Here is a 13,931-nt window from a genome sequence, read left to right on the forward strand (position 1 = left end):
AAATTACTAACAAAATTATCCAATTAGCTGGTTTCTAGATTGCTCAGTTACTGATATGTGTTTATATATTAAAATTTATGAAGTTATTAGGCCCAAAGATTCATAAAAGTATGTTTATTCCTAAGCATTAAAGAATCATATGTATATATTATAGAACAACAGTTCTCACAATTGACTGAATTTAAGAAATGTTTATTCATAGAATCACAAATAGACACATTCAAAAACATGTAACATATGTTTAGGGAATTCAATTAACTGGAATATGTCAATATCAGATTTTAACACAGATTGAAAGAAAAATCCTTATATTGTGATGGGTTAATAGCATAGTGAAAATCTGTTGTAGAATAAATATTTTTAAAAGCCATTTGTGTTCAGTATTTAATCAGATGTTGATATCTGGGAGTGTGCAATCTCTTATTCAAAGGGTGGTAAAATCAATATATCATTAAGAAAACTAAAATTTTAATGATACAATATTAAGGGAAAGTTTTTAAATGTTGCTTTAATATGACTTTTTAATTTTTACCAGTTATTTAGTTATTTTGTTTAAAAAATAAAACTAAATCAGAGGAAAACTAGTCTGAGGTAAAAAATTGTAGACCTTTTCAGAAATCTATTTTTTAATTATTAACTCAAACAGTAGTCAACTTAGTTTATTGACAGTAGTGCAGAGCAGCCTTATAAAGAAATAACAATATTTAGAAATACTTTCCTCATTTTTATTTTGAATGGATGCTCCTAAATATTAAATATATTTTCAATATTGCTTTCATAAAATAAACTTGCAAAACCTACGAGTTATAGCATCTGAAAAGATAAATCCCATATATTCCTGAGTCATTATAAATTATAACTTAATGGGAATGGAATTTATAAAGAAACACTTTACTTTTTACTTTAAAATTTTTTTAAAAAAATTGTGTCTTTGAACATCATTTAGAGTTGGCAGGAATCAGATGGAACGCTTGCATTGCCTAGGGAAGCATTCTACATTAACTGTACAGGGAATCGTATGGCAGATATCAATGACACAAATGCAGCTATAGCACATACCTTAGAAAACCTGGTGGAAAGCATGTAAGAGTGCCTGTGATATATGGGTTTCTTTAACTCTATCCTTATCTTTTAAAAAACCCTAAATTGTTTGCAAACATTGCTATTTAACCATTATTGGTAAATAAAATCATTGCAACTTCACAATTCATAGCCACAAATTGCTGAGAAGCAAAATGAGCCTGTATTATTGAAGAAAAAAATATAGTCTCAGCAGTTTTATTTTAGTTCCAACTGCAAAGGTTTAATTTCCTTTTCACATTCACTCCTGTTGGTCTGTGGAGACAGTGTAGTGGCTGAAATTGCAGCTCTGGGGTCAGACTGTCATGGTGGAATGCTTGCATAGAGAACGTGTCTCAGATTACCTGCAACTGCAGTGTTTCAAAACCTGGCCAGATCGAAAGTATCACTGGGGCTGCTTGTCACATAGGGGCTCCTGAACCAAGACAAATCTACTGAGTTGGAACTCCGGTGCAGAGACCCAGTGATGTGTAGTTTCCCCACACAGCCCAGGTAATCAGGCCATTTGGGGAAACCTGGTGTTAATGCAGTCTCACTTGGCAGGGCAGCTAACCTGAACTGAAGGCTTCAGTCACCCTACTAATTCCATTCTTTCACACTTTCATTGAATACACAGTACGTAGCTTATTCTCTAGTGGGCGCTGGAGAGGTGTGGGTAAACACAGGAGCCCTGCCTAGTTGACAATCTTGTTTGGAGTGCTCTGTGTTGCAATAGAGTTGCAACATCCTTTAAAGCTGTCCCCTTTGATTGTAGGGTAGGGGCACTTTCTTAGTTCCAGCTGCTGTAACAGAATACAGTAGACTGGGTGGTTTATAAACAACAGAAATTTATCAGGGTACCAGCAGATTCCATGTCTGGTGAGAGCCCACTTCCTGGTTCACAGATGGCTGTGTCCCCGTGTGGCAAAACTAGCAAGGGAATACTCTGGGATCTCTTTTGTAAGGTCATTAATCCCATTCATGAGGGCTCTGCCCTCACGACCTAATCACTTCCCAAAGGCCTCCACTTCCAAATACCATTACGTTGGAAATTAAGTTTCCACATAAGAAGTGTTGGGGGGACACAAACATTTAGTCTATAGCATGCACCTTGAAATACCACACTAAAGCTGGGAACTCAAGAGGAAGCAGTCTTGGAATAGAATCAGAATACATGGTATTGTATTTTATCTGCCTGTGTTCTTCATGAAATTTTTTGTTTGTTTGTTTTTATGACATTATGGCATATTCATGACACAGTTTCACTTCATTAGTAGCTCTCCCTGCAACTTTGCTTTTATCATTTCATTTTATTCTACTGTTCATCTCTTTTTATAATATACTCAGTGGTTTGATTGCTGAATTATTGTGTGGTCTTTTACAACCTAATTTAAAATAACTGCAAGAGTGGGGTTATGGGAGATAATTTTATTGATGAATTTTATAATTAATTATATATCAACACAGTCCAGTATCATATTTAGGCTAATTATAAAATGTAATTACTAGGATATCCGAGGTGGTTGGCTGCTGTCTAAAGCTATCATTTTGAAATACAATTTTCACTTGCTGATTACTATAACCTCCTTTAATTTGTGGATAAATCATTCTCTGTTCTTTCTCTGGAGAAATTGATTTGGAAGCATTCATTATAGAAGTAAGATAATGAAATATCCCACAGTAAAGCCTTTGAAGATAAGATGATTAAAACAACAGTTGATAGACAGTTCAGAAGGTGGTCACACACTTACTTATTTTCATCAGTTAATGCAACTTATGATTTTCCCACTGCTTAACAAGGTTTGACAATTTTAAGGATGGTTTAATCATGAAATGTTTTATTTTCTTTTTAATTTGAACATTCTGGAAGCCTGACAATTCTCAGGTTTCCCTTTGGGAATTTAACCTCTCTTTGTAGTAACTAGTCTATAATCTACTAGCTTTCATTCTGAAAAAAAAAAAAAAAGAAAAGAAAAAAGTAAAATCATAAAAATACGGTAAGTGTTGAGTCAAATATTTAATGTCATTGTCTTTTATAAATAATGAACTCATGATTGGAAATTGTTCTCTTAGTGACAATTTTTTTCTATCGTTAGCAGGTTATGAATGACTATGAATAAAATCAATAAGAATTTACTATACATGTAACTTCTTTTTGATTTCTGCACTTTTTGTGTTTGATCCTAGGAAATACATATCTATAAAATGTGTGTGTCGTGTGTAGTGCCCACCTTCCACCAGGCGTTATCCTTGGGAAGCTAACTTGGGTTTAGTAGGCTGAGCATTGCCATTTAGATTCTTAGGTTAGTTTTGCTGCATTAAGCTCATTTACTGTCCGGAGCAGATGGATGAACAGTGTTAATGTGAATACTAAGCCTTTTCATCCTTTACTTCTGCTTTTGTTACAGAAACCCTTGAAACTCTCATCAGACAAGCAGAAAATTACACCAGTATACTGTTCTGCAACACCTACAGGAACATGGCCTTAGAGGCCGCTGCTTCCGTCCAGGAGTTCTTCACTGATGTAGGGCTCTATTTATTTGGTGCGGATGTTAATCCTGAAGAATTTGTAAACAGATTCTTTGACAGTCTTTTCCCTCTAGTCTACAATCATCTCATTAACCCTGGTGACAGTTCCCTGGAATACTCAGAATGCATCCGGATGGCCCGCCGGGACATTAGTCCATTTGGTAATATTCCCAAAAGAGTACTGGGGCAGATGGGGCGATCGCTGCTGCCCAGTCGCACATTTCTGCAGGCGCTGAATCTGGGCATTGAAGTCATCAATACCACAGACCATCTGCGCTTCTCCAAAGAGTGCAGCAGAGCCCTCCTGAGGATGCAGTACTGCCCGCACTGCCAAGGCCTGACTCTCAGTAAGCCTTGCATGGGATACTGCCTCAACGTCGTGCGAGGCTGCTTGGCACACATGGCAGAGCTTAACCCACACTGGCATATGTACATCCTGTCATTGGAAGAGCTGTCAGATGCCATGCATGGGACGTACGACATTGAGCACGTGCTGCTGAACTTCCACTTGCTCGTTAATGATGCTGTGGTGCAGGCTCACCTTGACGGACAGAAATTATCGGAACAGGTAAGCAGCCACTCGGTGTTTACTGATTTCTTAGAACTCAGCACTTAGCTATATATTACATAAAGTGTGTGGATTATAAACACATCATCATGGACTTTAAATTATGGCAGCTTAACAAGCTAATACTTTAGGAAACAGTAGGAGAATGCATGAGTTATCATATTCAATTCTAAATGTATTTTACCTCTTACATAAAAATTTTGGTTAGCTAAAATACCAGTTCCTCCTCTAAGTAGAAGTCTTCTTATAGGGTTAGTTCAGTGAGGTAGAGAGGGCTCAGTTTTAAAATCAGGACCAGTATAGACTTGATTCTGCTGTCTGCCAGTAATTCTCAAGTCCCTTAGCTTCTCTGAGCCTCAGTTTCCTCACTGATAAGAAGAAAATAGTAACACATAACTTTCGGAGTATTCTTTTTTGGGAAGCTAGGCAATCGTGTAGGCATACTACCTAGTATGGTGCCTGGTACTCCAAAAATGGGTCGTTATTGTTGGCATTTCAAAAGTATTCAGCTGTAAAATAGAAAATGCCAGTTATATAGTCATTAAATGAACACTTGATATCTTAGGTTTCAAAAGTGTTTCTTCAGAGACGCTCCAGAATCTGGCACCATCGTGGTGTGACGATTTTTTAAAACATGGTATATATGGCACAATGCTTTCTTCCAGGGAGACTTTAAGAAACAAAATAATCAAATCAAAGGACATAAGAGTTCTCTATTTCACTTACCTTCTGTAGAACCATTTCAAAAAATATTCCCAGCCCCTTTAGTAATAGTTCTCATATCCTATACAGTGAAGTAAGACACACTGTTGCTGTTTATCCTAAATCTTTTGTCCTGAAATAAAATTATACTCTTAGTGCCAACAGAATACATCTCCCCACCGGGGCACTGACTTACTGAATTAATAAACATTCTCATTATTGGCTTTGTAAGTCTGTTCCTTTCATTAATTTCCAATAGAAATTGGATATGAAAATCTTTATGTCCAAGCACATACCCCACCTTTTCTTGCTAACTTCCAAGGTCTTTGCAGTACCTGTGTGAGCCAATATGGTACCTTTATGCAAATTAGAAATGGTGTCATCTTTCGGTGGATGTCGTGCCATGCTGTGGCTCAGCAGGTCCAGCGTGAGCTGGATTTCACTTCTCACTCCTGATTCATTCAACTGGGTATCCTTATGTAGTCAACAAGGCTCCCAACCATATGCAATGGTCCTGGTCTTTTTGCAGTATCTCATTCCTTTAGGGAGATCATACATGCACCAAAACTTTTGCAAGAGGTATAATAAACCAACTCAAAATGAGGTTTATAATAGAATTCTAAGGTTTCATGTATTTCATAGTTATGAGGAATAAGCATTTAGGGTCAGGAAACAAAACATCAATAATATTGAGTATCTCCAGAAGGAAAACAGGTACAAGAAATCTGAAACCACGTCTAGATTTGAATTATTATATAATTTCGGACAAGCCATTTAACCTTTCAGGGCCAGAGTTTTCTAATATATATAAGTGAACTGATTTTTAAGATTCTTTTTTTTTTTTTTTTTTTTGCGTTATGCGGGCCTCTCGCTGTTGTGGCCTCTCCCATTGCGGAGCACAGGCTCAGTGGCCATGGCTCAGGGGCCTAGCCGCTCCGCGGCATGTGGGATCTTCCCGGACCGGGGCCTGAACCCGTGTCCCCTGCATCGGCAGGCGGACTCTCAACCACTGCACCACCAGGGAAGCCCCAGGAGGACCTTTTTGTATCCTTAAAATTTATCACATAGAAAAATATCTACTTTTTCTATTCCAAAGGCTAAACTAATACAGGTTTGTAGTTAGATAGACATGTTTCAACTCCTGAGTTTCCTACTCATTAGTCATGTGGTCTGAACAAGCTACTAAAACCCTCTGAGTCTGTTTTGTCCTGTATGAAGAAGGAAGTGATGGTTTAAGTGACACAAGGTAAGGCTCTGACATTCGTAGGTACTTGGTACCTGAGAAGCTTGCTTTATTCTTTCCATATTCTGGGACCAGCCCTGAACAAACCTCGGTGAAGCAGGTTACTTTAGTATTATAAATGATTAGAATCATCATCATGCTTGCGTTCTATAAATAAACTTTTAACAACATTTTTGTCATATGAAGCTCCTTGGTGGATTTTCAAAGAGCATTCTTTCCTTTAAGCAAATAATTCTATTTCATTTAATAAATGGTCCTTAACTATCTTGAAGAACATCAATTATTACTAATAAATTGTAGATTCTTTTCCAAATAAAACAACTGAGACATTCTTTTTAACTTATGGTGACAGAGGAGAAACTGACTTTAAATTCCTTGAAAATTGGCTCATTATATTTATTTCTGCCAACTTCAAAGTGATTTATAAGCTGTTTATCAAGCTTTGATAACCAGTTCACACATCAATGAATTTAATAAATTCAAAATAAATTACTGGTGAGCCAGCAAATAATGACTTTCTCACATTCCCAAAGCAATCTCTGAGATCTAGTACTTTCAAGTCTAGTCCTCAGTAAATACGTACAGCTACTTTAAGAAATCCATAGGGGTACCTGATGTATCAAACTTCCGTTGGATGAATTTCAACTGGAAAAAAAATTCTCAGTTTCCTGAGAAAATTATAAATATCTTCTATTTGGTAAACCATTAAAGAAACAAAATCTAATTTATAAGAGAGCATTTCAATTTTATAATCGTTCTGGGGATTAAGACAAAAATCTAATAAAGCATTAACAGAGGCCATCAAAGTATGGAGATTAAAAGCACAGACTCTACTCTCAGACTGGATTTCCCATCTGTCTCTACCACTTACTAGCTGTGAGTTTGGGAACTTGATTATTTAATCTTTCTTGAGTTTCCTCTTCAGTGAAATGGGGCAATAACAAACAGTACCTACATCATAGAGTTCTTGTGAGAATAAAATGAGCTTCGGTTAGTGTCTTATACGTGGTAACTGTTTAAAGCCTACTAATTATTAGTACATATGTTCTTTATAAATACTTCATTGATTTCTCTGGTGTTTTAAATGCTTTCAATGTGAACACCTCTTTCTTACTGTGGTATAGAATTCAAAAAATATTTTAAATGGGCATTTAACGTAAGTGGGTAATTGTAAAGATGTTCCTTGAAGGAGAAGAAAAAACTGGAATTTTTATTTATTTAAATTTATTTATTTATTTTATTTTTGGCTGTGTTGGGTCCTCGGTGCTGCGCATGGGCTTTCTTTTAGTTGTGGTGAGCGAGGGCTACTCTTCATTGTGGTGCGTGGGCTTCTCATCGCGGTGGCTTCTCTTGTTGCGGAGCACGGGCTCTAGGCGCGGGGACTTCAGTAGTTGTGGCTCGCGGGCTCTAGAGCGCAGGCTCAGTAGTTGTGGTGCACGGGCTTACTTGCTCCGCGGCATGTGGGATCTTCCCAGACCAGGGCTCGAACCAGTGACACCTGCATTGGCAGGCGGATTCTTAACCATAGCACCACCAGGGAAACCCCAAAACTGGAATTTTTATAAAATATTATTTAGAAGTCTACAATGTGTTTTAATATTAATGGATATTAATTGCTAATTATTTGATAACAGTAATTCCTTTGTGAGGAAATGATTGAATGATTGATTTTTTAGTAGGAAATTATTTAAAGGATTGAATGATTTCTTGGTAGGAAATTATTGATTTTGTAAACAAAAACTTGATATTTTAAAAAATTATATCTGCTATTATTAAATTTAGAATATCAGTTATTAATATAATTGAATGCTTTAACTTATTAAAGAAATAAGAATGCAGGATCTGGGTTAATTCCAATGTTTCAACCTCTTCTAAATGGAACAAATGTTACCAAGAAACTCAACTGAATGTTGATTCTATACAATTTTAGAAATAAAAAGGTTTTTTCAGCTTTATTGAGATCTAGTTGACAAAATAAAATTCTTCTTTAAATATTTGGAAGAATTCAGTAGTGAAACCATCTAGTCCTGGGCTTTACTTTGTCGAGAGGTTTAAAAAAATTTTTTTTTTAATTACTGATTAAATCTCCTTATTCATTATTGGTGCTGTTCAGATTTTCTATTTTTTAATGTCTCAGTCTTGGCAGGATATATGTTTCTAGGAATTTATCCATTTCTTCCAGGTTATCCAATTTCTTGGCCTATTATTATTCATTGTGGTCTCTTATGATCCTTTGTATTTCTGTAGTGTCAGTTGTAATATCTCCTCTTTCGTTTATAATTTAATTTACTTGAGTCTTCTCTCATTTTTTTCTTACTCTAGCTAAAGATTAGTCCTTTTTCTACCTTTTCAAAAACGAGCTCTCAGTTTTGTTGATATTTTCTATTGTTTTTTTCTGGTCTCTGTTTCATTTATTTCTGCTCTGATCTTTGTTATTTCCTTCCTTCTGGTAATGTTGGGCTTAGTTTGTTCTTCTTTTTCTAGTTCCTTGAGGTATAAAGTTAGGTTGTTTATCTCAGATCTTTCTTTTTCCTTAATGTAGGTGTTTATCAGTGTAAACTTTCCTGCTTTTGCTGCATCTCATAAGTTTTGGTATGCTGTGTTTCCACAGCTGGGAATTGAGGGTTCCCGCTAGCCTGTGCTACCTGTTTCCATGTGGGTATTTTCTCATTTGCTTGATGTGCAGGGGTTTCTCAGCTAGTTTCTAAAATGGCTCTGTGTATACAATAGCTGTACATTCTATGTATCTTCGGGAAGAGGGAACTTCCTGGGGAAACGAGGAGCCTCCTATAATGGGAATTGCTGCCACAGAAAGTTTCTGTTTTTAAGTCTGTACTGGGTTCCAAAGCATAATTTCCAACAATAAAAGTCCCACTCTGTATTTGTAAATAAAAAATCAGTTTTCCACATCTCTTACCTTTGCACTGTTAGTACAGTTTCAGCTGATTGCATCCCGATTACTTTAGGATAGCTATGTACTTCAATTTCCATACCTTTCAAGATTGAGTTTAAGGTGAACTGTCCACACTAATGCCCTCTAATTAAACTACATTGTTGTGATAACTAATTAAACTACATTGTTGTGATAACTAATATTTGATCACTGCTTCTCTACACATCGACATTGATCTGAAACTGTAAAATGAAAGCCTAATAAATTAATTATGTGTTTTTAGGTATCTCAATGATATCTTTATATATAAATTGAAAGGAAAATTAAAATGATAGCCTGGGTTATTTATGGTAAAGCACTAATTTTATTTTATTTCTTCCATAGTGTGGTATATATTTTCCTAAAAATCACTCTGTATTCAGTTTTACATAATAGGGACTATGGCACAAATAAGGTTAAGGCAACACATTACTCTCTCAAGTCTGTGTCCTTGAAATTGCCCCTAGTGTGGGAATGGTGGGTGGTATATACATTCCAAAGATGGGGGATGGGGGCAGGTAAGGAGCCTCTGATCTCCTGGGTCCCGCTCACGTGTCAACTGGCAGTCATGTCCTCTCGATGACCTCTTCCAACAATATACCAAAAGCCAACAATGCATTATTTCTGAAGCAAAGTTTATTTTTTTAGGAGCTTTCATTCACGTATATTTTTGTACTTGGCTAACAGAGAATAAAGGGCTGTGACCAAAGGTTATAAATCAGCTACCTGTGGACAAAGTTTATGAGTAGGTGGGCAAGACTTCATTGAAAATACCTTCATCATGTCATTTGATATATCTTGATGACATCTTCATCAAAATATCATTTTTACCTTTGCCTAATTTTTGTTTAACTGATGGGTTGGGCTAATGTCGAACTTGTAATTATTATATTGTTCAGATGAGCTGGTTCTTTTGAGGAATAAGACTGGAGCTTGACAAGAGAAAAGGGAAAGGCATAAGAATTAAATTAGCAACAATTGAAGGGGGAAGACATAAGCTTCTAGAGAAAAAGTAAAAGCTCAGACAGAATCCAATGAAAGTGGGCTAACTGAAAATAGAAAAATCTATAAGCTAATAGAAAAGAAAAGGAAGATTCATTAGACTATGAGAAGGTCATCCAGTCCAACTCATCATTGTAGATAGAGATCACTTTGAAAGGTTTTCATCCACTTAATTCTGGATACTAAATAGTGACAGGGAGCTTGCTCTTACAGAAATGGTAGCAGTAAAGCATGTAGCAATAATTAGTGGGTTTTCCTCTCAATGGTAGGCCCATTTAGTTCTTTTCAGATGTGGAATGAGACAGAATTTTCTGACTAGAGTTAAGTCAAAGGGTAATCCTATTGTCCATTGATTTTCTACTCAAACATTATAAAAAATTGAGATATTTCTATAATATTTTCAGCCCCAGCTGGTAAGAATTTTCTTTACATGCCTGATGAGATCCAAATCCTTCATATTTTGGAGACTTGCTCCCTGCACATGTGGATCATGGGAGGAGGGGGTGTCCTCTTTGGCCCTTTGATAACCTCTCTTGAAGTGATTGGCAGTGGTGAGGACCAATCAAGATCCAGGTACCTCATATGTAAGTCTAAATTTTTTTAGGAACACATTGGATAACAAGCTTGCATAATTTAAGGATAGATATTTTATAAGACTTAAAAAATATTGCATGATTAATTTGTGATTTTACCTTTCTGAGCAAGATTGTGGTATGAATTACTTGAGAATAAGCACTGATAATCATGATTCTTTATTTCTGCTTAATTTCCTGGGAAAGAAAAAAAATTATTCAGTGTCTTACGAAACCCTGAAGTCCTATAAAGGGAAAGCTGGACACAGATCTCTGGGAATAATGGTCCACCAGGTTTGTGGACAGCTCTAGTCGTTGGAGAGTTCACCCTTATGGTGAATGAATGTCTGCATCTTCAGTTGTCCTGCCTGGTACTCTAGAATGGAATGCGTTGAAGATAGGGACTCAATCTTGGACATCTTACACATCAGCTATGTGAAAGCTATTACTATGCTCCTTGCCTGATAGCTTCTTCTTTGTAGGCTTTTGACTCCCTTTTTATTCAATTCTTCTTTACATGCTTGCTTGTTAAGATCAAGATTTTAACCACGCGGCTCTGTCTTTCTCTCCTGGAGGACCTGCTGACCGAGGATGGAGTTGGCCACACTGGAGGGAGCTTGGGGGTTGACAACTGGTAGACTTCAGGCATGAACTTTTTCATTCCCTCACCGTCAAACCAGATGCTTCTCCTTCCTCAGGGATCTGGAATCTGGAGGATTCCTGATTGTAGTTTCAAGACTCTATCAAATATACTTTTTAGGAAATCGGGAATGGAAGGATAGTTTTCAGAACCTTTAAATTTCTTTCTCAATTTTTGTATCATGTATGCCTCTGTTTTGTTATGTTTTTGAGGTTTCTCTGAGCTAACAGAACTCTTACACCCATAATATGAGCTTGTGTCTTCTGGGAATAAGAAGGTTTTAATAATAACCAGCGATTCTTTTTAATTTTTCTGAAATAATTTTTGCTTGAAGTTTTAAAGTGTGTAGCTGTTCATATACATTACTGATGTTTTTGGCTGGTTCGGAACAGCTCTCCTCTACCTTAAATGGTATAAATTCTCTCTAAATTGGATACTGCATAAAAAATTGGTTTTTTTCCTTAAGTGCAGCAAGGATGCGATATTTCTGTTGGAGTTTTTGCCTCTCCCTTTTTGCCTGAGTGTTTTCTGAATGCAACAACATTTTCTTGGTTGGAGATTTTTAATGCTTTGATTTTTAATGCAGATAATTTTTAAGTGCATTGATAATTTTAGCTTCTGCATGTAATTTTGTGTACATGTGCTGTCTTTTTTTTTTCTTTGAGAGTTTGTAAACTGGTATTAACTCAGTCTCATAAGTCAGCAATCTTTTGTCTTCACCAATTAAGAAGTCTCCATTTTCTGATGCCTTTGACATATGCAATTCCACGTTTCCACACTTCATGTTGTCCTTCCCCAGAACAGCAGCCCAATATCTCCTCTCTAGCAAGTGTTCATTTAGAGTCTTGATCAGACTCTCTTTATTATTAAAAACTCAATCCAAAGGCAAGGTTTAATGAGAGGTTTTTTTTTCCTTCTAAATTAATTTTGCCCATTCTTCCCTTCCATTTTTGAGATTTTATGAAAGCAGCTTTATTCTTCTCTGAAGGTTGGAATTTACCTCCAAAGGCTCTGTTAGTGCTACCTGAAGCTGTCCTTCATTCTTCTGATGGATTTTGAAGGCTTTTTTGGTTGTAACCTTGTTTCGTTTGCTTTGATGTGTTTCCTAAAATATTTAATCTTGCTTATAATGTCAGCCAGCAGCTGAACTTGTAAACATTGAGATTTTTCTCCTTTCTGTGCTTTCTGTAAGTATTTGGCTTAAGCCCAAGTAAAGAGATGTAGCTTCTCAGCTCTTTATTCATGGTCTTCACATTTCCCATGTCTTAGAGTAAGTTCTCAAGTTTGGCTTCCAGTCTGGGTGATTTAAGGTCTCCAGACTCTTTCCAAAGTAGCTAAATTTCTCAATAATTCGATATTTTTCCTTTAGAAGGACAGACACTCCAGTGGGCAGTTTTTTGTGTCTCCTTTTGTGCAAAGTTTTAAGCACAAAACCCTCACTGTGACGATAAAAGCCATCATCACTCACAGCATTTCTTGGGGATCTGGGCCTGTGCTAAGCTCCTTGACAGCACTGCCACTGCTGGGCATGGAGTCTCCAAGGATGAGTATCACACAGACATCACAGCCATCAGTGGGCTCCCCATGGCCCCCAAGGCCACTGATGACTCAACTCAGGCTGCCACGTTCCTATGGCCATAGCAGATCATACAGCCCTGCACTGAGAATTCTGCCCAGAATGTCCATGGTGCATAGAAACCAGAGCATTCCTCACTGGAAGTGGTGTAAGTGACAAGAAAAACAGTGTCTCTCAAGATGTGCCCCCCACATCTGAACCCACAATGTCAGCGGTCACATCACGTGACGCTGGGGTACCGACGAGGCTCCGTAGGGCAGAGGGGATGGCCAACACCTCCGGCCATACTAGGTGTTTCCTGGCTGCCCCAAGAACTAAGCAGGGAAATGTCTTTCTGTGTCTGTAGTTGTTTATGTTTGGGAAGCTCCATGGTGAAGGGCTGCAGGCCCCCGACAGTGGCCACTGATCCTCTTGTTCTTCAATGAACTTTTCATTCTGTGGCTTTGGAGATCTAACCCAGCCCAGGATGATCAGAGAAGACTCTGACTCTCCGTGTGCCCTTGGTTTGTGTCTGGCTCGCCTTGAGTGTGTAGGGGCCAAGTGTGAGAGTGGCCTTATGATGGGTTTTGACTCACTTCTCTGTTTTCACATTTAACAACTAAAGAAGAAATCATAGGAATTTTCAAAGTCTTCACATTTCAAGAATGTGCAGTCTAACTGTGATCTTTTGTTCCCCTTCCACTTTTCTTCTCTGTCTGAGCCCACAGGGACTGCGTGGACCAGAAGGGTTAGTGGCTGACATCTAACCCTTCAGCAGCAGAGACAGGTAGACTCTCCTACCTTTTAAACTTGAGGCTTGCCTTCTCCTTACTCCATTTTCAGCTATCTGTGTGTTCATTTGGAGACTAGAATAAGTAGACGGAACCCTCTTGGTGTCAAAATTATGCAAGGGAAATATAAATAGTGATAAAAATAGAAAGCCAGGAAAAGTGCGTGGTAGGGTGTGAGAGAGTCAGTTTTGGCTACATACTAAATTCGTCAATGACCTTGAGCTATATTTGTCTGTACTATATGAATAGTCTTACTTGAAGAAGATCCCACCTCAGTACATCAACCAGTAGTAGATGCTTGATGCTAGATATCACTGTTGCGCAAGGAACTGTGCATT

The 13,931-nt window shown here is 37.4% G+C and overlaps 1 protein-coding gene across 1 annotated transcript in view; it reads left to right on the plus strand.

Moving 5' to 3' along the window:
• The window catches only part of GPC5 (glypican 5), a 644,868-nt gene that overhangs the window by 234,800 nt on the left and 396,137 nt on the right, over positions 1 to 13,931 (plus strand). The window contains exon 3 of the mRNA XM_079903067.1: positions 3,468 to 4,156. Coding sequence (XP_079759193.1) covers positions 3,468 to 4,156 — 689 coding nt within the window. The remainder of the gene's footprint in view (positions 1 to 3,467; positions 4,157 to 13,931) is intronic.

Source organism: Stenella coeruleoalba, assembly GCF_951394435.1.
Source record: "Stenella coeruleoalba genome assembly, chromosome: 18".
Taxonomy (NCBI): Eukaryota; Metazoa; Chordata; class Mammalia; order Artiodactyla; family Delphinidae; genus Stenella; species Stenella coeruleoalba.